Source organism: Chanodichthys erythropterus, chromosome 11 (assembly GCF_024489055.1).
Source record: "Chanodichthys erythropterus isolate Z2021 chromosome 11, ASM2448905v1, whole genome shotgun sequence".
In the NCBI taxonomy this organism is placed as follows: Eukaryota; Metazoa; Chordata; class Actinopteri; order Cypriniformes; family Xenocyprididae; genus Chanodichthys; species Chanodichthys erythropterus.
In genome coordinates this window covers 57,932,183-57,956,882 of record NC_090231.1, presented here as the reverse complement: position 1 = coordinate 57,956,882, position 24,700 = coordinate 57,932,183, and the positions used below count along the sequence as shown (strand labels likewise).

Here is a 24,700-nt window from a genome sequence, read left to right as displayed (position 1 = left end):
AGAATACTTTACCTATCAACCGTATAAAATACACAACACCGCAGTATGCTGGGTCAAAAGAACATGCGCACTCAGATGTAAACAAGCCCGACGTGCATGAGAAGCACATGGTGGAACTAGTGAAGGAGACGCACTGAATGAAAGTGCACGTTCACTCTCTGACAGCAGAGGCCGCTGATGGAACGGCAGAAGTGCAGCGGTTACCCCGGAAACCCCGTAAAAGCAGCTGCGCTTCTGACAGTATTTAAAATGCTTCAAACAGTCATTCAGTTTTTTGTATTCGCAATGTTGTTCATCACAGCACCTAATACTTAAAGACTTAATAGGCTATTTACTTTCAGACTTAATAATTTTTATATTTTAATTTGGACTACAACATGCCCTAATGATTGAAATTGTTCTTATTATTTGTTATTGTTCAGTAACACTTAGTGACATAAGGCTTCATTAGTTAACATATTAATTAATTTTTACCAAACTGACAATGTAAAATACTTATAAAGCAATTATTAATGTTAATTTCTTAAAGTTAAAAGCATTACTAAAATCAAAAGTTTTAACTATTATTTAATGGACGTGAGCTAAAACTAACAATGATCAGTTGTATTTTTTAACTAACATTAACAAAAAATAATACCTTCTGTAACAAATGTAGCTATTACTCAATCTTAATCTTAGTTAATGCATTAACTAACATTAAATAATGAGACCTTATTGTAAAGTTACCTTTTGTTCTTTATCATTCTTTTGCACTTTAATCTGTTTTTAATCTGTTTTACTTTAGATATTTTTGTGTATTGTGTTGTATTTACATGTTCAGAGTTCTTTTTGTTATAAGAAAAATAATTCTTAAACCTGTTATAGTATAACACCACACTTTTTTTGCAATTTATTTCAATAGCGTGATATCGCATACCATGATAAAAGCTTCAGCAATTATTACAACATGAAAAAGTGATACGGTCACATGCTCTGAAACTGGTCTGTTAAACTTTGCTGTGTTTTACAGGGCCTGAATTTCACATAATTTTACTTTCCTGCAAGTTATGCCATTATAATGCGGGAAATTCCCACAAACATTCATTAAAATTAAAAATCTATGTTTTTGTAATTGTTTATTTTCTAGAAATAAACAAGATTTCTTCTGATTTGCAAATATTGAAAATGAATTATATATGAATTACATAATATTATCGCAAATTACAAAAAATGGTTGGTAAGATAACATTTGCAAGATAAAATTTATGTAGCAATATTAAATAGAAGAATATGTTTTCTTAATTTCGCCATTATCCAAAGCAGAACAGTCAACGTCGGAGCTTATCGATAAGATGATCTTTCATAATTTAGCTCCATACCCATCCCTAACTGCAAGCGAGCCAGACACGATGTAAATAAGAGATTCATTGCGCAGTGTCGACAACTTCATTGATTATATATAACGGAAATTTGTGAGATTGCAATGAACTGAGATTAGTGACAGCTTTTTGATATTATAAAGGGAGTTTGCAAATGTAATACTGATTTTATACAATAATTCAATAAACATGGTTAATATTAAGTGAATTAGGAACTTTGTCAATGAAAACAGCTCCAAACAAAATCTCAGCTGAACCGCTGTGCATCTCTGAGCGAACACAGTTTTGTTTTATGATTTTAATTTGAGTTTTCAAACTAATCTAGCAAGTCAATGATTCAATGACCCATTCATATTATAGACAGCTGCTTACTTTGTTCCTGAATGAATCAGCTGTTTGAATGAATCATTTGAATGAATGATTCATTGACAGTGACTTGCTGCCCCTACTGGTGATTTTAGTATCATTTCAGTTATTTAAATAATTTAATATTTCTATTTTCAAAACTTTCTATTTAAAACATTAATCTTATACCATTATCGTGAATCGAAATGCATTCATGCCACTTCTGAGACTCATTAAACAGTCTATAAATATACCTAAATGCAACCTCTTTTGTTGTTCTGGCCACCTCTGCAGTGGAAGATGAATTTTGTTGATACTGATTTCGTTTGATTGGTAAATTCTTCCTATTCTAACTCAATTTATAAATATAAATGTATGATTTTGACACAAAAGATGACACATTTTATAAAGTTAGAAGAAATGCCCTTAAAAAAAAAGGCCTCCTAAAAAGAAATGTAAGCGCAGAGCCCTGCACTTATTGGCAGTTGAAAATAGGGTGTAATTGATATGAGGCTATGTACTGGTACATTTATTGTAGAGATTCTGTTATATTGTTTATACCACTATATATCTGCAGTGAAATTGGGAAAACAATACCAAGCAAAACTTAGTCTGCTCTGCAATGCAGTTATGGTAGACGTCGTAACTGTAGGTTGTTTGCAGTTGTCAAGCTGTGTCGCAAATTGCTGCATTCAACTGTGCAAATATCAACTGTTATACAATAGCTTTCATTGTGCTTCTATAGACATAAATTTAATAACCATTTTGTCTTAACTCGAGTTACATAATGTGAAGCTTTTTTCATTTTTGAACTGTTAGTAATCATTGAAAAATAGACAATGTAAAACATTCCGCAGCCACAAATTCACTTTGACAAATGGGGACAGAAAGCTTGACAGTAGTAGAAAGCTTTTGTAATATACTGTACCAGTGTCGTTACCTCAGTTGAGTCTATTTTAGAAGACTAAAAGTGCAAGCGCTGTGTTTTTCTGTTCCCTTCATCCACCCGTTATAAACATGTTTAGACTGCTTCTGCTGTTCATGCTCTTCAAGGTTTGAATCACAGGAATGTGACTAAATGGCAAGCCTGTGTGTGTTCGAGAGGTTGGGGTACATTACATGTAAGTGTTTACAGGTGTTAGCAAATATTCATCAGCCCTAGACATGTAGAATAATTTCTGGAAAGATCTTTGTTACTGGAAGCAGTTGTGTCTGGCTTCCTCTCCCTATAAATTATGCTTGTGGCCTTGAGCAAATCACTATGTTGAGAACAAGCTGGCTTGTAGATCTTCCATAGATTATGCAAGAGCAGAAATCTAGATGACAGGATTGTTGTACCTCATTGGGTTTTTATTAGTGTTAATGGCACTGGAATGCTTATGTGACATTTGGGCATGTTTGCACAGTTTGAGGCTTGGGGGGGTCATACAGTGGAAACTGGCAAACACGAAGATGGCTCTCCTACTGTAAGTCGATAGCATGGGTGAGACTTGTGTAATGAACTGGACGGCTGCATTGTGAGGCAGATATGTTGACACTGACATACTGAGAATAATTGATGGGCATTTCTGTGAAGAGCAGCTGCTTTTGTCCAAACGCAGCGGTGACCTTGCCTCAGCCACATTGAAACGTGAACACCGGCCATTTTGTAATCGGTGACAGGCTGCCAAGTCATAGCCTTAAAGAAACACACACATACACACACACACACGCTAGACTGGCAACTGAGGGCCCCTCCCTCCCCATGAGGCTTTTGGGTAATCTAACACTATGGCTGCTGCCACCAGCAGGCTTTCACATGGGCTGAGCAGCTGGGAATTCACCCAAGGTTTCGCTTGACCTTCAGGCTACTAAGGATGGCAATGCACTTGAATGCATATCAACTTGTGCTAGCTTACTTAGACGGACTGTGGAGGTCACAAAACCAAATTGTGTCCGTTCACAGGCTGGTTTGAGAGTTAACATGCCCCTGTTTTCTCCTCAACAGAAAAACAAGGTCCAGAGCGGAAGCGCATTAAAAAAGAGCCCACTAACACCAGGAAGTCGGGTCTGCCATTTGGGATGGGCATGCCAGGGATCCGGGCCGGGTACCCCCTCTCAGAGCGGCAGCAGGTGGCTCTTCTCATGCAGATGACGGCGGAGGAGTCCGTAAACAGTCCAGGTGCGTGTTTGTCATGGGCGCCACGTCTCGGGGGCCGCGAACAGGAGGGGGGCCAGCGGCTTCAGTAGCTTCCACTGTCCCCGCTGGACTCTCATGCTATGCTTCATTTAAACACACACCACAGCACTTAATTAGAATTCAATTAAACAAGATAACCCTCATCAATTTCCATTACTTCAGCGAAATGAACCTCTGCAATCTTAATCCACTGTTGTTCATCAGCCCTCCAGGACTGTTGATAGAGCATCAAGGGACTTGGTTGTGCTGTTCCAATATGAATTGTTCGGATTTGATTGAATTGGCTCATGTGGTATTGAAGTCTAATGTTGAAGCGCATTGCGTTTATTTCAAAGGTCCATTGACCATTTGTTTTCTAAGCTAAACCAATGGTATTCCATGCTTTAGGGTTATTTCTTAAAGCTAGTATGCATGTCTCTATTAGATTTACAATTTAGCTCCTCTTCAAGTAGCTCACCAGGTTTATTTTTCCAAAACAAAAGACTACAGGAAATGCCCCTAACCCCACCCTTACAGAGCACTTTTGCATGCCAGCTATTGTTGTGCACACTCTTTAGTTTCTTCTGAATGTGTCTGAAAATAGTGATTTAGTGTAGCTGTAGTATGTCTTCCCTGTGATCGCTAATACATTTCCTTGTTTATATAGTAGTTTTATTCAGTGTGCTTTCATTTTGTTGATGACAATATCATCCAAATCCAAGGGGTGAAATTCAGTTAAAATTGTGTAATTTAGTGAAAGATGTGTGACAGCCAGAAGGCGCAAATTGGCACAGGCCGAAGTTGTCCATTTCTCATGTTTGTTGTATAAGAGTGCCACCTAGAGGTCAGAGCAAATAATACTCAGTCAGTTCCTCATGGTCAGTGTTCAACTAAATCAGTGGTTCTCAATCTTTTTGACTCAAACACTCTAAAAAACACTGATTTAAAAACAACCCTAGGGCTGGGTAAATATTGGACAAAACACATGTTGGGTTAATTTTACCTAGCAAATTGGGTTGGTTGTTTAACCAAGCATAATGGGTTGATTCGTTTTTACTAGAATACTAGCTTTTATTATTTTTTCACTTTATACATGAATTAATGTTTACGGATTACCTTAAATCCTCAACTTTTTTTTTAAAATGCTCCACACAACCACTGGTTTGCATGATAATTCCTTTATTTCTAATGTATTTTATAGTACAGCATATTTTATATCTTTTTTTATACATAGTGCCTACATTTAAGCTCATTTAACAAATATTAGAAGTAAAACTTAAACTTAATTTAGAAGTAATTCAAGTTTGATCAACCAGTCTCTGTTGTCTCATTTCCACCGTAACGGTGTTGGATCTCGTGCCAGAGATTGTATCATGTTAATCAGGGGAACTTCTAACTTCAGACTGCCTCCCTGCGTTTCACTTGTAGCCGAAATATCTTGTGACTGACTCCATAACCTGTCCAACAGTGTACAGTTCTGAGAACATATTTTAACATCCATATTTTAACATCCTAAGTATTTATATTCTGTATATTTTTGGATAAAATAAAAAAAAAAATTATGCATGCATCAGGCGAAAAGACCGATGTGACACTTGTTTAGGCGACTCGCATTGCACCCCTGTATATTGCTTTGCATAAAATACAATTATATACAGCACAATAATGAATTCATAGATAAAATAAAATGTATACCAACCTGAATTTTACCGAAGATATGCACCAATTTGACAGAGCTGCACTGCTCTCTCCTGAAGATGTCGCAAAATGTCTGCGATAAATAACTCAGCCCCTGGGTTATGACACAAAAACTACCCAAACACTGGGTTGGTACGTCTAACCCAGGAGCTGGGTAACACAGAAACTACCCAAACACTGAAGAAAAAAAAAAAATAATAATAATAATAATGACCCAAAAGGTTCAACCCAGGTCTTTGATAGAAAAAATAACCCGGAAGCCCTCCATTATCCAAGATAGTATTTGAAGGCCTTTGACAGCCTTATGGACAGCTCTCAGAAATGTGGCTGTGCCTCAGGCAACCCGAGTCCTAACTTGAGGTCCTTTGCCGATTCGGTTCCCGTTTTCTCTCCTCTCTGTTGTTTCCTTTCTTTTCTATACTGTCCTGTCCAATGTTTTAAATTAGTTTTGTCTTATTTAAAATAATTTTGAATCCTCTTGTTGGCCCCCTTTTGAAGTTTGCTGAGGCCCTCTAGTGGACCCCAGCCAGTTGAGAACCACTTCTGTAAGTAATTTTACTGTTAATACTTACATTTTCATTCAGACACAACACCAAAGCATCAGTCACAGTCAAGTCTGGGTCAGAAGGGAACACCAAACTCTGCCTCAAAAACCAAAGACAAAGTTAACAAGCGGAACGAGAGGGGTGAAACACGGCTGCACCGGGCAGCCATACGTGGGGAGGCACGCCGCATAAAGGAGCTCATCAACGAAGGGGCTGACGTGAATGTAAAAGACTTTGCAGGTAAGGGCAGCCATTAGAGATCACCTGACTTCCACTTTAGTCCTGTAACATGCTGTGGAAATTGAATAGGATATTAGGTGATTACTATTTTGATCCTGTTAAAATGCTAATGAAATTCTTTCCATGATGTAGATGAGCAGACATAATAGAAAGCTTTTTATTAATAAATGGAATGCTTTTTGTTTTAGGCTGGACCGCACTGCATGAGGCGTGTAACAGAGGGTATTATGATGTGGCCAAGCAGCTGCTGGCAGCCGGGGCCGAGGTTAACACCAAGGGCCTGGATGATGACACGCCTCTTCATGATGCGTCTAACAATGGCCATCTCAAAGTAAGTACCTCAACACAGACATTCCACCTTTTTGGGGGCGAGGGGTATCTTGATAGACATTGACACCCATATTCTGGTTTTGTAGGTTGTGAAGCTGCTGTTACGGTATGGAGGGGATCCTTGTCAAAGCAACAGAAGAGGAGAGACGCCATTAAAAGTGGCAAATTCACAAACAATGCTTAATCTGTTGCTGGGAAAAGGCACTTACACCTCCAGTGAGGAGAGTTCTTCAGGTGTGTATCATGCCATTCTTGTGTGTATATGCATTTCAGAAAGTGCAGAAAATGTGTACATGTTAATAAGAATTTTTTTGCATCTCAGCAGATTCTTCTGAAGAGGAAGATGCCCCATCATTTGCCCCATCCAGCTCTGTTGATGGCAATAATACAGACTCAGAGTTTGAGAAGGGCTTAAAATTAAAAGGGAAGGGCATGGACCCACCCAAATCTATCACCACTCCAGTCAAGGATGAGTACGAGTTTGACGAGGATGATGAGGAGGAGCGTGTCCCACCTGTGGACGACAAGCACCTGCTCAAGAAAGAGTTCCGTAAGGATCCCGTCAGCAAGACAAACAACTTTATCTCCATACCCAAGATGGAGGTTAAAACCTATTCCAAAAGCAACTCGCTAACACCAAAGAAGGCTGTGCGCAGGATCCTATCGGACAGCAACAGCTCGGATGAAGACGACAGGACGTTGTGTTTCACACCCACGACCACACCAAGGCAACCTGCACCTCAGACCAACGCAAAGAGCCGGGAATCAACGTCACTAAGCTCCAAGCAGCAAAAAGAGAAAAGTAAAGTCAAGAAGAAAAGGAAGAAGGAGACAAAAAATAATGTCAGCAAGGAGGTGCGCTTTGGTAAAGTGAATGACAAGTTCTGCACCTCAGACTCTGAGATTGGGGACCTTGAGAGTGAGGACGATAAAGGATCCATGCAGAGTGCAAATTGTGTAAAGGACTCTTCTACTTTGAGCCTTAAAGACCCCTCTGTCTTTAGCTCTCTGTCAGTCTCTTCGTCCTCCTCGCATGGGAGTCTGAGCTCACAGAAACACACACAGTCTCTGGCAGAGCAGCACCCAAAGCAGTGGAGGACAGATGGATGGAAGACTGTGTCCTCTCCAACATGGTCAGATGATGTCAGCTCCCTCTCGGACTCGGTCAGAACGAGGCTCTCCAGCGAGTCGGACTACTCGTCTGCCGACTCCAGCGTTGAGTCTGTGAAACAGGTGAAAAAGAAAGTGCAAGATAACCGAAAGAAAAACAACACACATGCCAGTGCAGTAGACAAAAAGAACTCTGAGTTTTACAAGAACTCAAACACAGATGGAGCCATTTCTAAAACAGACAAAGATGGAAAGGTGTTGAAGAAACACAAAGTGAAACACAAACACAAAAGTAAGGAAAAAGATAAGGCTCCAAGTGTGGTTTTGAGTCAAGACATGAATGAAAAGTTTGTCAAGAGCTTTTCTTTTGACTTTGATGATACACGGCAGAAATCTTTAATTGTTGAGACAGAGTCACCTTCTGAAAATAGGGTCAAACTTTCAAAACATGAGAAAGATCATTTTAAGAAGGAAGACAGACTGTCTAAAGGTAAATCTGAAGACAAGGACTGGCCAGGTAAAGAAACTCAAAGGGTGATCAAAGAAGAGAGGTCAAAGAAGACAAAGGAGTCAAACAAGGAAAAGGTGAGCAAAGAAGAGAGGGACAAACCTTTGAAGACTGAGAAGGAGAGAAGTATAAAAGACAAAGACAAGGCAAAGGAGGAGAAGCAGAAAGCCCATAAAGATGATAAAAAGAAAAAGTCTAAGGACAAATCTCTTAAAATTGACAAAAAGAATGAACAAAAAGACGACAAACATTTTAAATCTGAGAAAAGCATAAAAGAAGAGAAGGAAAAGTCTAAGAGGGATAAAAACATCAAGGAGGAACCTGATTATGAAGACTATGACTTAAAAAATCACTTACTAGAGGAAACCAAAATGAGTGCATCAGACGACCCCCATGATCGGTGGCAGTCAGACATGTCTTCTGACAGTTCGCTTTATGGAGATGACAGCTGGGATGCCCCTGTAAAAGAATATAAATCAAATAATGCGGTCAAGTTAATTGTAGAAACAGTGAAGGAGGAAAGCAGGGACCGAAGAAAGGAAAATAAAGTCAAAGATAAAAAGCTAGATCATGGAGATAAGCGTCCTGAAAAGGAACCTGCATCAAAGAAGAAAGACAAGGAATCCTCTGAAAAGATTACTGAAAAGAAAAAAGACTGGACAGACAAACAAAAGTTTAATTCTGGTCAGTCGGTAGAAAAGGAGAAGAAACGCAAAGAATCAACAGAGGGTGTCAAAGAGAAGAAAGAGAAGGATTCTGTGGATGGCAGCAGAGACAGAAAAGATTCCTATGAGTTTACTAAAGAAAGGAAAGACTCCAAAACAAAACAAGAATCTTTGAGAGACGACTATGGGAGTGAGGCCTTCTTTAAAGAAAAACCAGAGAATGAAACAACATGTAAGTCTGACCCCAGAGAGAGGAACCACTCTGGAAAGGAAAGGGAGAAGAAAATGGATGGTGTGGAAAAGAAAGAGAAGTCCAAAGGAGAAAAACACAAGGACAAGCCTAAGGAAAGAAATTTGGACCAGGAAAAAGAGAAACCTGAGAAAAACTCAATTGATAGATCAATGAAAGAGAAAGATCTAGAACGGGCCCCCAAAGACAAGCGGGATGGTGCTAAAGAAAAGCATAAAGATTCTCATATCAAGGACAAAGAAAGGAAGATGTCATCTGAACAGAATAAAGATAAGAAAGAAAAGACATCCCAGGACAAACATGCTGACAGAGAAAAAGATTTCCTGGAGTTTAAGAAAGAGGAGCGAAAACCTGAAAAGGTGAGAGAGAAGACATGGTATACAATTGCAGATATTTTTACAGATGAGAGTGAAGATGAAGATGACAACTATAATGGGGGTGTTGCAAAATTAAGTGACTCTCTTGGACTATCAGATTCTCACAGGAAAGATTCCACACCAGACAGAGATGAAATGGATAATTTCCAAACAGATAAACATAAGAAATACTCTGAGGGGAAAACACATTCCACAGAAAAACAAAAGGAAAAGGAACATAAAGATAAGAAAAAGGAGAAGGCAACATTTGATGCTGGAAAAGAGAGAAAAGCCTCCATGGAAAAACACAAAGATAAAAAGGACAAAGATTCAACTGACACAAAACACAAGGAACGTAAGGACAGAGCATCTGTGGATTCAAATCAAGAAAAGAAAAGCAAGCAGAAACTTCTTGACAAGAAAGACGTCAGTGAAGAAAAGAGCAAAAACAAATACAAAGACAAGGTAGAGCACTTAAAAGACAGAAAACTCTCAAAGGGGAGTGGTGAAAATGAGAAATCCTTGTTGGAGAAACTTGAGGAAGAGGCGATGAATGATTATAAAGATGATTCCAATGATAGAAATAGTGAAATTTCATCAGACAGTTTCACAGACAGAGGTCATGAGCCTGTTCTAAGCAGTTTCTATGATTCCTCCAACATCAGCATACCTGACATGTCCGAGGAGAGAAGAGAGTCACTATCCATCTCTAATCCACAGGATAAGTTCAGAGAAAAAGAGAGGCATAGACATTCCTCGTCTTCATCATCCAAAAAGAGTCATGACAAAGAAAAGGAGAAAGTCAAGAAAGAAAAGGGGGATAAAAAAGATAAGTCAGAGGAGATCAGAGAATCCTATGGTCGCAGGGAAAGCTTGCCCTTTGACAAAGAACCCATGCCTTTGGAGGCTGACCCTTACACTTTTCCGTATGGTTCCAAAGTTGATGGTGAGGATGACTTGGAAAAGACTCTTGAGTTTGAGAAGGAGATGTCCAAAAAAGACAAGACAAATAGTGTCATTAACAGTGAGAAAATAAAAGACAAAAAGAAGAAAGAGAAACACAAGGAAAAAGTGAAAGAGGAAAAGCATAAATATTCAGATGGATTTGGGTCTTTCAGACACTCAAAAGAAGAACAAAAATCTGGAATGAAGGAAAACACTCAAGTCACAAGTCTTAAAGATAAATCTAAAGACGACAGTTCTAAATTTGATGGGAAAAATAAGGAGAGGAATAAAGATATCATGGACAAAGATCTCAAAGCAAAGGTCAAAGATGAGAATGACAAATTCAGCCAGTCAAAAGAGACAACTCGAAAGGACAACCGGCCTCGTGAAAAGCTTTTGGTTGATGGTGATCTCAGACTAACAAGTTTTGGCAAAATGCTTAGTTTAAAAGATCAAGAGATTGAAGAGCGCCATAAAAGACACAAAGAAAGAATGAAACAGATGGAAAAACTGAGGCATCGTTCAGGTGACCCAAAACTCAAAGATAAACCTAAATCAAATGAAGAACTAAAGAAGAACCGCAGTGAAATTTCCAAAAAACCTGGTTCAGTGGAAAGTGCTTTGAAAGAAAAAAAGAAAGATATTGTCCTTCCAACCCAAATGATGTCACCTGATAGAAAGCCAATACCTATGGACAGTCAGAACTCAAAAGACTGGCTTGCTGGCCACCAAATGAAGGAAAGTCTTCCTGCATCTCCAAGACCTGACCAGAACAGACCAACAGGTGTCCCCACCCCAACATCTGTGATCTCATGTCCAAGCTATGAGGAAGTCATGCAAACTCCACGCACTCCATCCTGTAGTGCAGAGGACTATCCTGATATCATATTTGATGGTCTTGACTGTCAGAATTCCTCGGCCACCACTATGTCCATGAATGCCTGCTCCCCTTCCTTCTTTGATAGATATTCCAACTCATCAAATAACTTCCAGGAGGGAACATGCATAACACCAGCGAAGAACATGCAATTACCCCTTGTGAGTCGCTCTGTCACCTCTGATGTCAGAAGACCACTTGAGAGTGAGTTCAAAGTAGAGGCAGAAAAGTTTTTACGACAACAACATATACAAGAAGGCACAGCATTTGAGTCTTCAGCCTCACATCTTACTGAGGACAAGATTGCAGCTGACAGACTTAATTGCCTTTCCCCAGCATACTTTTCACCCCCTATTGACATGATGTCTCCACGGCCTGACCTACCACAACATGATAGAGTACCAGATGAAGCGCCTACTGTAAATTCCATCAACGATGGCAGTGAACACTTGGGGAGTGTCTATAACAACTATCTCATGAAGCCTTCAACTCCAGTCCATAGACCTGAACCCCAGGAGCCTTGTCTTGATATAGCTGCTCCCCCAACTCCAGCCCCTGCTGCCCTGCCTCCCATGGATATTGATGACCTCTCAGAGCCACAGCAGAGTGGACCTGTTCTAATGCCAGCTCACCCTGTCAGTGTGAGTGACTACTTGCCTCCTGTTGTTGAAGAGCAAGAAGAAGAGGATGAGGAGGAAGATGATTTTGTTGAGGATGACACAGAAGGTCACCACGCTGCAGACGAGTCCATCCAGGCCAGAAACGATCCCACATATGCACTTGGGATTGAGGAATCTGACAAAAAGGCTTGGCTTGAATGTCCAGATAGAAGAGATCCTGATGAAATTCCCACAACACCAACCCATCCGCAAGACAACTACATGGAAAATTCATGTGATCAGTCTTTAGGCTGGAATTCAGAAGTGATCATGAAATCACCTAATGAGAGTTTCAGGGAGGTTGAGGCAGCTGTGTCAAAGATTAGCAGTCCATATTCACACTCCGATTGTGAAATGCAGCATATTCCAAGTGTAATGCCCGTGACACCACCTCACTCTACTTATTCCAGAGCATACTGTCCATCACAAATATCTGAGACTCATTATGAGCTCCACAAAGACACAGTGGAAGACATTTCATCACCAGAAAGACCTGTAACAGAGGTATTGGAGTCAGAATCACCACGACTAGAAACTTTCTTCACTGATTGCAAACCAAATCCTGAGGAAGCACAAATGGACCTAGAGCCCCCATGTATGATGAAAGACAATAGGCAAGAGTCTCCCACTTATGCTGCAGAGAACTGCATGTCTGTAGCCCCACCAGTCATCCAAGAACCTGTTGTTTCATGGGCTGATCCATTCCCTGGTGCAGCTGATGAAATGGATGACATGGGTCCCTTCTCTATACCAGAGCTTCCTTTTCAAGAGAAGGAAATGCAGGACCCTGATATAACCGCCCCAGAGATTGCAGAGAGTAAGCTTCCACCTTCTCAGACAAGACCTCCAGTCATTGAGACAAGCGAAAATGTTGACATAATGGATGTTGACTTGCCAAGTTTGTCCAAAACATCTTGTTCTCCTGCAATTGTGCCTCCTACAGAATCTGGTCAGGATTTGGTTCCTCCAGTAAGCGAGGATGGATATAGACCGCAGTGTGAGTTGGAGCCAGAGCCTCAGAACATCCCAGACGCTCCTCCCATGAAAGAAACAATCCCAGAGGAGAGGGGGGAATTTGAAGAAGTGGATGAAAACAATGGAAATTTGTTTTCTACAGACAGTGAAAAGGACAATGAATACAGGCAAAAAGAAACAACCCCAGATGCAATGATGCCATCTGTTAGGGTACCATATTTGGAACTATCAGACACCACAAAACCACATTCATTAGGACAAAATCCTGTAGTAGCTTTGGGCCCCTCATGTAGCCCTCATCCTTCTGTTCAGGTTCCAGCTGTCTCAATGCCTGGCAGCACCCAAGTGTCAGAGGCCCTTGAGACAACCGCCAAGTTGTCTGTGACTATACCAGTGTCTGAGGCACCCAAGAAAATTGAGGAAATACCTCAGAGGATGACCCGGAAAAAGGCTCAGATGCTGGCCAATCAGAGCAAGCAGAGTGCCGCACTAAGTTCATCAAGCATCACCTCTTCAGTATCCTCCTTACCAGTCACCACAAATGTGACCACTTCTTGTGTCACTGTAGAAAAGGAGAAAGAGACCATCAGCTCAACCACAGCTCAGACATCCACTCCTTCTGCACCTGCACTAATCACCAAATCAAAAGGCAGGCCTGTTGAGGATGATGACAACCAGTCCCAACATCCACGCAAGAGGAAGTTTCCAAAATCAGGCCAGCAACCGTTGCAGGTTCAGCTTGTGAACACTGCAATGAAGCAGACTCGGGAGATGATCCAGCAGACTCTGGCAGTCATTGTGAATGCCATCAAATTGGACGAAATAGAGCCATACCACAGTGACCGATCCAACCCCTATTTTGAGTACCTTCAGATCCGCAAGAAAATTGAGGAAAAGCGGAAGATTTTGTGTTACATAACACCTCAAGCTCCCCAGTGTTACGCAGAGTATGTGACATACACAGGCTCCTATCTACTTGATGGCAAGCCTCTGAGCAAACTTCATATTCCAGTGGTAAGAATTTTATTTTTGTGTTTAATGCATAAAGACTCTTAATACCTAACCAGAAGCATGATAAATTATTCTGACGAGACGGGTCACACCCAAAACCAAAACATATTTGATGTTTAATATACTATATGGAGCAAGATTTAGGACATCATGCTTGGTTAAGACAAAGTATGTCTCCATTAATGCATTTCCAGTGTTATATGGATGTCCTGCTAAACATTAGTCATTCAATTTCAGAGTTATCCAGAATGACAAGACGTGACTATTTTCCCTACTATCTTAGATTGCTCCACCCCCATCTTTGTCGGAGCCCCTGAAAGAGCTGTTCAGACAACAAGAGGCAGTGAGAGGAAAACTAAGACTGCAGCACAGCATCGAGAGGGTAAACTCTTATTCTTTGCCTTTAGTCTTTCTCTATTTTCTCTTTCTGTTTCCTCCCCTTTATGAATGACTGAGCTAATTTCAGAAGTCACCCCGTTAGTATGCAATGATCACACAGCACAAATCCTTTGATTCATCAAAGGCTTTGTGTAATAGAACAGCAAGTTATATGCAATATACATTTTGACTAAGTAAGCATATTACAGTATGATCATGCTCCCCATTTCATCTAATTTCCTTCTGATGTTCTCACTGTGACTTGCAGACCTTGATTATTTAAAAAAGACTGTTTACCAGCCTTGTCCCTTGATTAGATGAATGCTCATAGGGTATCAATGGATCAGTTGCTTGTCTAGTCTCACTCTGATTTTATGCTCCCTTACAGGAGAAGCTTATTGTATCTTGTGAGCAGGAAGTGCTGCGTGTTCATTGCAGAGCAGCAAGAACAATCGCAAATCAGGCCGTTCCTTTTAGTGCTTGCACAATGCTGCTGGATTCTGAAGTCTACAACATGCCATCAGAAAGCCAGGTGAGTCTTTGTTTGAACTATTATTAATACCTCAAAGATGTCACAAAGCCTACGAATATAGATTTTATTACATTTCTAACAAATTGCGATCTCCAGGGGGATGAAAACAAGTCTGTGAGAGATCGCTTCAATGCTCGGCAGTTTATCTCCTGGATTCAAGATGTGGATGATAAGTACGACCGCATGAAGGTGAGTTGTAGTATAGAATCTGTACACTTTCATGTAGGGATGTCCCGAGCCAATCGCAAGCGTGATCCTTTATATTACGTCAGCTGGCACACAGGTGGTGTACAGTAGGTGGCGGTATGCACATTTAAAAGGAAAAGAATCTTAATTGTGTGTCATTGATGACCCATTGAGGTCTGTTTGAGCTTTCGTGTTTAGCATATTTGATGCACACTTTTGTAACAAATCACTCGAATGTCATTTATTTACGGTTTATTTTTATCTTCTGTCAGACTATCTGAGACGTCATTGCCATAACCCATGGGTTGCGTCTTGTTTCTGACTTGACTGACAGATTGGCATTCGGACACCGAACCAACCTTAAATCCACTTCTTTTTGCAATTATTCTGCCCATATTCATAATTGAGACAACACTGTCAGCGCCGATAGCGACATTGCTCTTCGGGTGACCCGAGTTCAGGTCCAGGCTCGTGGTCCTTTCCCGATCCTGTCCCCCTCTCCCCCACATATCTTCCTGCCCACTCTATACTATCCTGTCACAATAAAGGCAAAAAAAATGGTCTTGACTTTATCTTTAACTTTAATGTGCTTAAAGTGTGCACCAAGCACTAGGAAAATACATGTATTGTTAGGGACTCTGTATCGGCAGATACTCCATATTCAATGATTCGGATCAGAGGCATGAAAAACTTGATTGGGACATCCCTACTTTCATATTTTAAGTGGACTTGAGACAAGTTTTGTGTTAAATGGAAGTACACTCTTATTGATAGAATTCTTATATTTAGCATTATAAAATCAGAATTCATGCATGGTTAAATTTTTAGGTCTTTGAGTCATTTTATGCCTTAAACGTGCAAATATTGTAGTATTTTCCAAAGTCTAATTATAAGCGTTTTCTTCTGACAGACGTGTTTGCTAATGCGGCAGCAGCATGAGGCCGCCGCTCTGAATGCAGTGCAAAGGATGGAGTGGCAACTCAAGGTACAGGAGCTGGACCCTGCTGGACACAAATCTCTGTGTGTGAACGAGGTCCCCTCCTTCTACGTGCCAATGGTCGACGTCAACGACGACTTTGTACTGTTGCCTGCGTGACAACGACAAACATTCAGACTCTGAGAGTTCGGTCTAATATTAACCATCTATCAAAGAGACATCAAACAAAGTTCGGTAAGGGCTAGCCGGTTTGAGGAGATTTCTTTGAGGAGAGAGAAATATATATTATATAGAAAAAAAAGGTAAATGGCATAAAACTCATCCTTTTCTGCCCGAGGAGGAACCAACCGTCTTTTTACGGGAGAAAACACAACTTGCACTTTTGTCCTCAAGTTTTTATGGTTTTGTTTGGGATTTGAAAAAGCAAAACTGCTTTGAACCATGTCCCTCCTGTTTTTGGGTTATTTGGGCGAACACATGGGACAGCATTTTTCTCTGTCCCACCCCAGTTACAACAAACAAAAAGCTTGAGACAGGTTCATCCACCTATGTGCTCCAGAACAAGGGGACAGACGGCACAGTGGTGGACACAGAACTCCGAACAGGGCCAACACCTCGATGTGCAGGCACAAAAAAGACACAAAAGAGTGCGACAGGAAACCTTCTCCTTGTTTGGACCTGAGTCTACAAATGCCTACAGCAGTGGAGAGAGTGGCTTTCCTGCTGTAAAGCGCCCCGTGCAGCCCCACATTCAGGGCAGGGAGCTGCATACAGGCGGCAGCAGAGCGGGGAGGAGAGACTGCATTCAGTTTTAGGGGCATGAGACCTAGAGTGGCCTCACATGGCGACAACAGTGTGTTAGGTCCCAAATGCTGGATTAAACGCATGGACGGATGGTCCCTAAGCCACGCCCGGTTTCAAACAACTGCATAAGGAAAAAGACTAATAATGTAAGAGCAAATGTTGCTGTCACAAATCACGAGACAAGGACTTACAAGGTTATAGTTTTTCTTTTCTTTTTTTATGTTTGTTTTTGGTTTATGTCTTTCTTTACTCGGGCATTTCATTGTTCCCTTTCTGAGGAAGTGACTTGAAACACTACAGAGCCAACATTAGTTTAATGGAAAAAAAAAATAGAAAACTGAAAAAAAAAAGTATTCCGTAAATGATGTACAGTTTTTATAATCATTAACCAATGTATTCTCGCTGCCTTCTAGATAATTTATTTTGCCACACATTACTGCACAGTTGTAAATAACTTATGTACTGTAACATCACTCAGTCAAGTGTAAAAAAAATAAATGAATAAAAGTTATCATTGTATGTACAGTTCACTTTCGGGCAGCACTTCCCCCCCCCATCACCCCCCTCCCCCCTCAATCCCCATGGGCCAAAAGTTGAACACATCGTCAGTATTTTCAAGACTTCCATTCAATAGTCCTTAAAGGGACAGTTCACCCAAAAATGAAAATTGTCATCATCAACTCACCCTCACATGGAAGCTCGTTTCCGCCATGAAATAAAAAATATAAAAGGTAATTGCAACTTTTTCTCACAATTTTGACTTTTTTTCTCACTATTGTGAGTTATAAAGTCAGAATTGCGAGTTATGTAATAAAAAATGGTGCGATGTAAAGTTGCAATCGACTTTTTTCTCGCAATTGCGAGTTTATCACGAAATTCTGACTTTTTTCTCAATTGGGAGTTATGAAGTCATAATTGCGAGTTATATTCTAAAAAATTGTGCAATATAAAGTTGCAATTTACTTTTTTCTCGCAAGTTTATCACGAAATTCTGACTTTTTTCTCAATTGTGAGTTATAAATTCAGAATTGCGTGATATAAACTTTAAAAAAGATATAAACTCATAATTCTGAGAAAATTCAATAGTGACTATATCTCGCAATTCTCTGAATTGCAAGTTAAAGTCAGAAATGTGTGATTAAAAACTCGCAATTGCAAGGAAAAAGTCAGAATTGCGTGATTAAAAACTCAAAAGTGCGACTTTATATCATGCAATTTTTTTTTTTTTTTTATATATATATATATATATCTTAACGCAATTCTGACTTTATAACCCACAATCGTGGGTTTAAATCTCACAGTTCTGAGAAAAAAATTCAGAATTGTGAGATTTTTTTGTGGTGAAAACAAGCTTCCATACCCTGAACTTATTCCAAACCTCTATGAATTTCTTAAGCTGAAAACAAGATATTCTGAAGAATATTTGTAACCAAACAGTTTTGGGACCCCATTGACTTCCATAGTATATATATTTTGTTTTTTCCATACTATAGAAGATATTGGGGCCAATCAACTGTTTGGTTACAGATATTTTTCAGAATATCTTCTTTTGTGTTCAGCATAAGAAAGAAATTCATACAGGATTGGAACAACTTTAAGGTGAATAAATGACGAATTTCCATTTTTGGGTGAACTGTACCTTTAAAGATTCTGTCCCAGGCTAGTCAAAGTAAATCTAGATTGTCATCACCACCATCATGAGGCAACACCATCTCTCTCCTGATTACTCTGTCAGGGCCACGATCATAGTTTCCAGATGTAGCAGAGTGATTATGGATTTATTTAAAGAATAGTAGAGGTATATTATTCATCGTTTTATTACACAAGTATATATCTTTAAAAAGTATAAACCAAGAAAATGCCTTTATACAGTTAACGTCTCTGATTTTTTTTCTAAAGCCGCACAAGTCATAGGTAGTAGGATAGGACACGATTTACTTTATTTGGGTCTTTCCAAATATACAAGCACCTCATGAATGAATTTTACACATTTGTAACCTTGGGAGTTTTTTGTGTCATGCCCTCTACTCATGTTACAGTCATTATTAAGACACGAAACTGCAAGTTTCTTTTAATCTCCCACCTCACCCTCTTTTCTGCACTATACAACCGTTCTTAAAAATCTTAGCGATTAAAAGAGTTTGGGAAATAAGATATCACCTCTCATTAGTTCCATTCCAGCTTTTGTTCTGTTTTATTTGTAATATTGTAAGTCTAAATCTTATCTGCAAATAGAAGGAAATGCATTGCATTTACAGTTCTTCTCTTAGTCCCAAAGCAATTGAGTTTTTAATGTGTGACTCTTTGTAGGTGACTTTTATTGCCTGAAGCTTAGAAATGATACTTTTACAAATCACAAAAACACACACTTCCGTTCTTGGACTCACTATTTGTATACATGGGCTCGCTGACTGTTTTTTCATATTTAACATCCTTGTTAATCTCCCCTCACAGTATTTTTTAAAATGCACCAATGTCAACTCTGATTTTATTTTGTCCTTTACCATCGGAGTAAACTTTACAGTACATTTAGATGTTCAAATTCAACCTAGAGGGGACTAGTGCAAGAGAATTGTTTTTTAAAGAGTTTTAATTTCTAATTATTAGACTTTTTTTTTTTTTTTTTTCTCTCGGGGGGAGGGGAACTTGAAATGTGTTTTGATATTTTACCCTTTCTCATTACCTGCCTGTACTTCAGTGTGAGGTTGTGTGATGTTTGCTTAACCATCCAGGCTAGTGTTTTTCTTTCTTTCTTTTCTTTTGTTTCCATGTGTGGTTGTGAGTCTGTGAAAATCCCACATGACGCAGTTGTGTATGTGTGCATTGAGTCTGGGTGCAACAGGTGTCACTAGTTCTGCAGGTAATTGTTTTGGATGACTCATGTCCTGGTGTTTTGTGAGTACTGTGCAGTGCAGAACACAATGTCTACAAACAGTGCATAATAATGAATAGCTTTCCATTCAAATTCCAGTGCTTTCTTTTGTGTTGCGTGGTGGTTCTTCTAACAAACCCCCTTGATTTCAGATAAGTGCTTTTGATGTTATTAGGTGCATTTTTTTTTGTTTTGTTTGTTTGTTTGTTTTTGCCCCACATGAAATTGAATTAGTGACTTGTTTATGTATCATCACTAAGCCCTTGTATACTTACTGTTTACAAGATATGTGAATTTCCACTGTCCTCTGGCCTGGTGAAGGCTTTTTGGGTTCCCACACAACTGATTCAGTTTTAAAAGGCTTGAAATTGTGATATGTAATAGAAAGTATAAACCAATTTCCACTATTCAGTGCTCATAAGCCATAAGGTTCGTTACATTGTTATTGAAAACTCGCTCTAAATATACTGTATTGGGACTAACTGACCATGAGATTGGTATGGAAGCTTGTTTCCACCACTAAACAAAATATTAAAAAGGTAATTGCGACTTTTTATCTCACAATTCTTTTTTTCTCAGAATTGTGAGATATAAAATCACAATTGCGAGTTGTCAGAATTGCGTGATATAAAGTTGCAACTGCAAGAAATAAACTCACATTTGCAATATACAAAGTTACAATTGCGAAATATAAACACAATGATGAGATAGTCACGTTTGCGAGAGTCAAAATTGTGCGTTATAAACTCAAGAATAAGAAACTAAATTCTGAGAAAAAAGTCAGGATTGCGACAATTCTGAGAAAAATTTCACCTATATATCAGAATTGCACCTATATCTTGCAATTCTGATTTTATAACTCGCAATTCTGAGAAAAAGGCAGAATTGTGAGAGAAAGTCGCAAAAAAGTCAGTCAAAATTCCGATATAGTTATAAAGTCAGAATTGCGAGATATAAACTCAAAATTTAGAAAGTCAGAATTGCAACAAATAATTTTGAGAAAGTCTGAGAAAAAATTGAGAAACTTGTTATTGCGATTTTATATTGCAATAACGACTTTATATTGCAATTGCGACTTTTTGTCACAATTCTGACTTTTTTCTCAAAATTGCGAGAAACTTAAAATTGCGAGTTATACAGTCAGAATTGTGTGATCAAAAGTCGCAATTGCAAGATATAATGTGAAAATTGCGAGTCATAATTGCGCATTATTAACTCAAGAATAAGAAAAAAATGTTTAAAAAATTGCAACTATCGCAATTCTGACTTTATATTTTGCAATTGCGACTTTATATCGCAATTCTGACTTTATATTTTACAATTGCGACTATCATGCAATTCTGAGAAAAAAGTCAGAATTGTGAAAGTCGCAGTTATACATTTTTTATTTTTTAGTCACAATTGCAATATAGTCAAGATTGCTGTATAGTCACAATTGCGTTATAAAGTCAGAATTGCGAGATATAAACTCAAAATTCAGAGAAAAAGTCAGAATTGCAAAAAATAATTTAGAGAAAAAGTTGAGAAAAAAATTTGAGAAACTCGTTATTGCGATTTTATATTGCAATAATGACTATATTACAATTGCAACTTTTTGTCACAATTCTGACTTTTCTCAGAATTGTGAGATATAAACTTAAAATTGCAAGTTATAAAGTCAGAATTGCGTGATATAAAGTCGCAGTTGCAAGATATAATGTCAGAATTGTGAGACAATTGCGAGATATAAAGTCACTTTTTCAAGAAATAGTCATAAATTGCGCATTATTAACTCAAGAATAAGAAACTTTTTTTGCGATTGCGACTTTATATCATGCAATTCTGAGAAAAAAAATTGTGGGAGAAAAAGTCGCAGTTATACATTTTTTTTATTTTTTATTCAGTGGCGGAAACCAGCTTCCATAGATTGGACAACAGAAATTGTACACATGCTTGCCTGTTGACTCACTGACCTCTGTCTGCAACACATTACCTCTACTAATTACATTACTGATTATTCCATTTATAGATAGCCACAATTTCAAGCCTTGTTTTAAAACGCTTGTTTTCCAAAAATCCAACAGATCCTTCCTGAAATGGAACTGAGCTCCTCTAACACATGTTGAACTCTATATAAATAGTGAGAAATAACCTATTTATTATCTTTCTGACACCTGTGGTATGTTTGAGTTTGAAGGTCTCCGCTGTGTAAATTTTCCTCTTGTAATGCGTAAAACGAGACGTTGTACATAGATGTAAATAATATTCCAGGACGTTTTGCACCCTCCTCTTTGTACTAGTCTAAACTTGCGTAGAATGTGAGATTCTAACAGCAACGAGACGTGTCGCACTCGCTGCCGGTGATGTAACAATGTATCTTTTTTTATTTGTACAATGTAGTTCAATTGTGTACATATTGTTGGAGCAGCTATGGGAGGGTGGGGTTTGTTGATGCTATGTCAGTGCTGTCAAAGATCCAGTACTTTCACCTTTAGCTGTGTTGATATCCTGCAATTCAAAAAGCGAGAAACTAAAAATAAAAAAAATAAAAAAAACTTAACGGAGAGGAAAAATTCAAAATTGTTATTTTCTACACTTGCATGTACAGAGAGCGCGAGAACTGCTGTTGTTCCTCAGAGATTATGTTCGTAAATAAATTTTTGAAATGACTTGGCTTCTGTGATTTGTTTTTGTGAGCTGCAGTATGACACATCTGCCACAAGAGGGAACCAGAGTGATGATAAAAGCTCTATTCTTGTAGTATGAAGATGTTGAGTGTCATGTCAATCATGTTAACAAATGTCATATTTTATTCAAACTATGCATATCTTTAAACCACAAACTAAAATATTTGATTAGCACATTCCACAGAGAGATTAACGTGTCAATTTGTACTGAATATCTCATGTTTTTGAATAGGGACATTCTTTAATCTTGACTATTAAAAAAAAATGTGTATTTCTGTTTGTTTTCAGTGCAAATTAAAAAAAAAAAAGTCAACACTCACTAACCAGGTTCATGATACATGAGGTTTGACGTCACAATTACAACCTGATTTTCTAAAAATGTCACAATAAAATAACAGTAAATTAATTTGCTACTCATCAGATTGTTTTCCCAGGTGAAAAGTACATTTCTATAATGTACTTATTTTTTACGCACTAATTCTGTACTGAAGAATTTTTAGTATATTAAGAACATCCAAGTGTACTCAACTGTGCTATTTTGGGATACAATTAAATATGAACTAAAATGTGCTTTTATTATACTATCTCTGTATTTAGAAAAGGTATTTAGTTGCCACTTATAGTACACTTGAACCCATAGCGTACTACAAATTAAATTTAAATTTTATTCATTAATCTGACATGAACTGTCCCATAAATGTTGTTTCTTAAGCAAAAATAGCGTTAAAAAGCTTATTTTTCAGGCTACATTAACCAATGCGTATGTGCAGTCCTAAGCGCGAGTCTCGGGTTTCTATGGGAACCGGAGCTTCTAACCGCAGCTGCAGTGATGCAATGGCTTTATCAATCAGCGAATGGCTCATTTACGTAGAAGGCGGGACTTTAATTTGAAAAGTTTTTTTTTTTTTTTTTATCCTGAAATATTAAATATTTATGAAATGGCAATAAATCCCTTGTGATCAACAGAAATTGATTAATATTTAATGAATTATATAAAATAATAATTATAAAACGAATAAAAAATAATGCATTTTATATGAAATGCAGTGTGTACAGCACACGGAGTCATCGCGGGTTTTTCATGTTTGCTCAGCAGCGATAAAAATATGATCCTTCTAATTTTAGTTTGGAGGACATGATTCATAAACATAACCTTTTAGTTTCTGATCCAAAACACACACACAAGAAAACTGCACCGACTGAGCGAGCATGCAGAGGTGTTGTGATTTCACTGGTCCTCCTGTTACGAGATGGCTCATCTTTGAATAGATAGTGACTATCTCATCTGCTTTACATGTAATGACATGAACGTTTGAAATACAGACTTATGATTCGCGGGCAAATTATTCTTTTGAGTCGATACTTGATCAAAACCTTTTTACATCACACAATCTACATGAACGATAACGATATAATCTTTCTAAATATGAAAGAATAGCCAAAGACTACAGAATAACACAAGACGTGTCACTCGTATTGTTATGAATGGGAGAAAGTGTAAGTGTAATATGGCGGAATAAGTCCCGCCTTTCTAAATAAGAGCCAATCGCCGACTGGTAAAGTCATCGCGTCACTGCAGCAGCCGTTAAGCACCGGTTTCTATAGAAACGGTCAGATGCTCGCCTCTGAAACATGGCAGAAGAGACGCGCGTTTAGGTCTGCGCATGCGCATTAGCTTGATCCAGCCTAAAAATACAGTTTTTTTGTCATGTTTCGAGCGTTTGGATAAAACATTTATGAGACAGCTATTGTCAGATTTCATTGGTGATTTCAAATATGAAATGTAATCGTAAGGTTGGCGAACAGTTTTGGAGAATTTGATGTTTCCCCATTCAAAGAGATAGGGCATGAGGCCCAGGATGCCCGAGAGGCGTTTCAAAGATGGCCGCCGAGTGACATGACTTGTCTTCTATGCTTGTCTTAAAGGGACTTTGGAATAGCATCACACCACAATTAACGAAAATAGAACAGAAAAACGAAAACGATAGTTTAAAAAAAAAATGATAAAAACAAATGACAGCCAATCAGAATCCGCCATACATTAACGAGCTCGAGCATTTAAAGAGACAGACACAAAACTGAATATCGTCGCTGCTATCGTTATATATTTATAGTTATCGTTCTTGGTGTGAACAGGCCTTAAATCTGTGATGTGTGAAAACTAAGAATAGATCCTTTTCTCAGAAGCGTAAGTTGTCATAGTTGGCTAAATTATATAGCGGTGAATAAGAGAATACGTTAAATATATGTGTTTCCATTTGCTCAAATAGCAAAAGAAAAACTCCACAATAGTGG

General features: G+C 38.6%; 1 protein-coding gene across 4 annotated transcripts in view; it reads left to right on the top strand.

Moving 5' to 3' along the window:
- Window positions 1-22,387, top strand: part of ankrd11 (ankyrin repeat domain 11) — a 134,084-nt gene extending 111,697 nt beyond the window's left edge. For 3 of the 4 annotated variants that reach the window (XM_067400215.1, XM_067400214.1, XM_067400213.1), the window contains 9 exons: window positions 3,691-3,864; window positions 6,144-6,344; window positions 6,533-6,675; window positions 6,761-6,908; window positions 6,997-14,033; window positions 14,314-14,412; window positions 14,797-14,940; window positions 15,037-15,129; window positions 16,037-22,387. In XM_067400215.1, coding sequence (XP_067256316.1) covers window positions 3,691-3,864; window positions 6,144-6,344; window positions 6,533-6,675; window positions 6,761-6,908; window positions 6,997-14,033; window positions 14,314-14,412; window positions 14,797-14,940; window positions 15,037-15,129; window positions 16,037-16,222 — 8,225 coding nt within the window. In that variant the 3' untranslated portion in view covers window positions 16,223-22,387. The remainder of the gene's footprint in view (window positions 1-3,690; window positions 3,865-6,143; window positions 6,345-6,532; window positions 6,676-6,760; window positions 6,909-6,996; window positions 14,034-14,313; window positions 14,413-14,796; window positions 14,941-15,036; window positions 15,130-16,036) is intronic. The other variant, XM_067400216.1, reaches the window with a different exon arrangement.
- The last annotated feature ends 2,313 nt before the right edge of the window (window positions 22,388-24,700 follow it).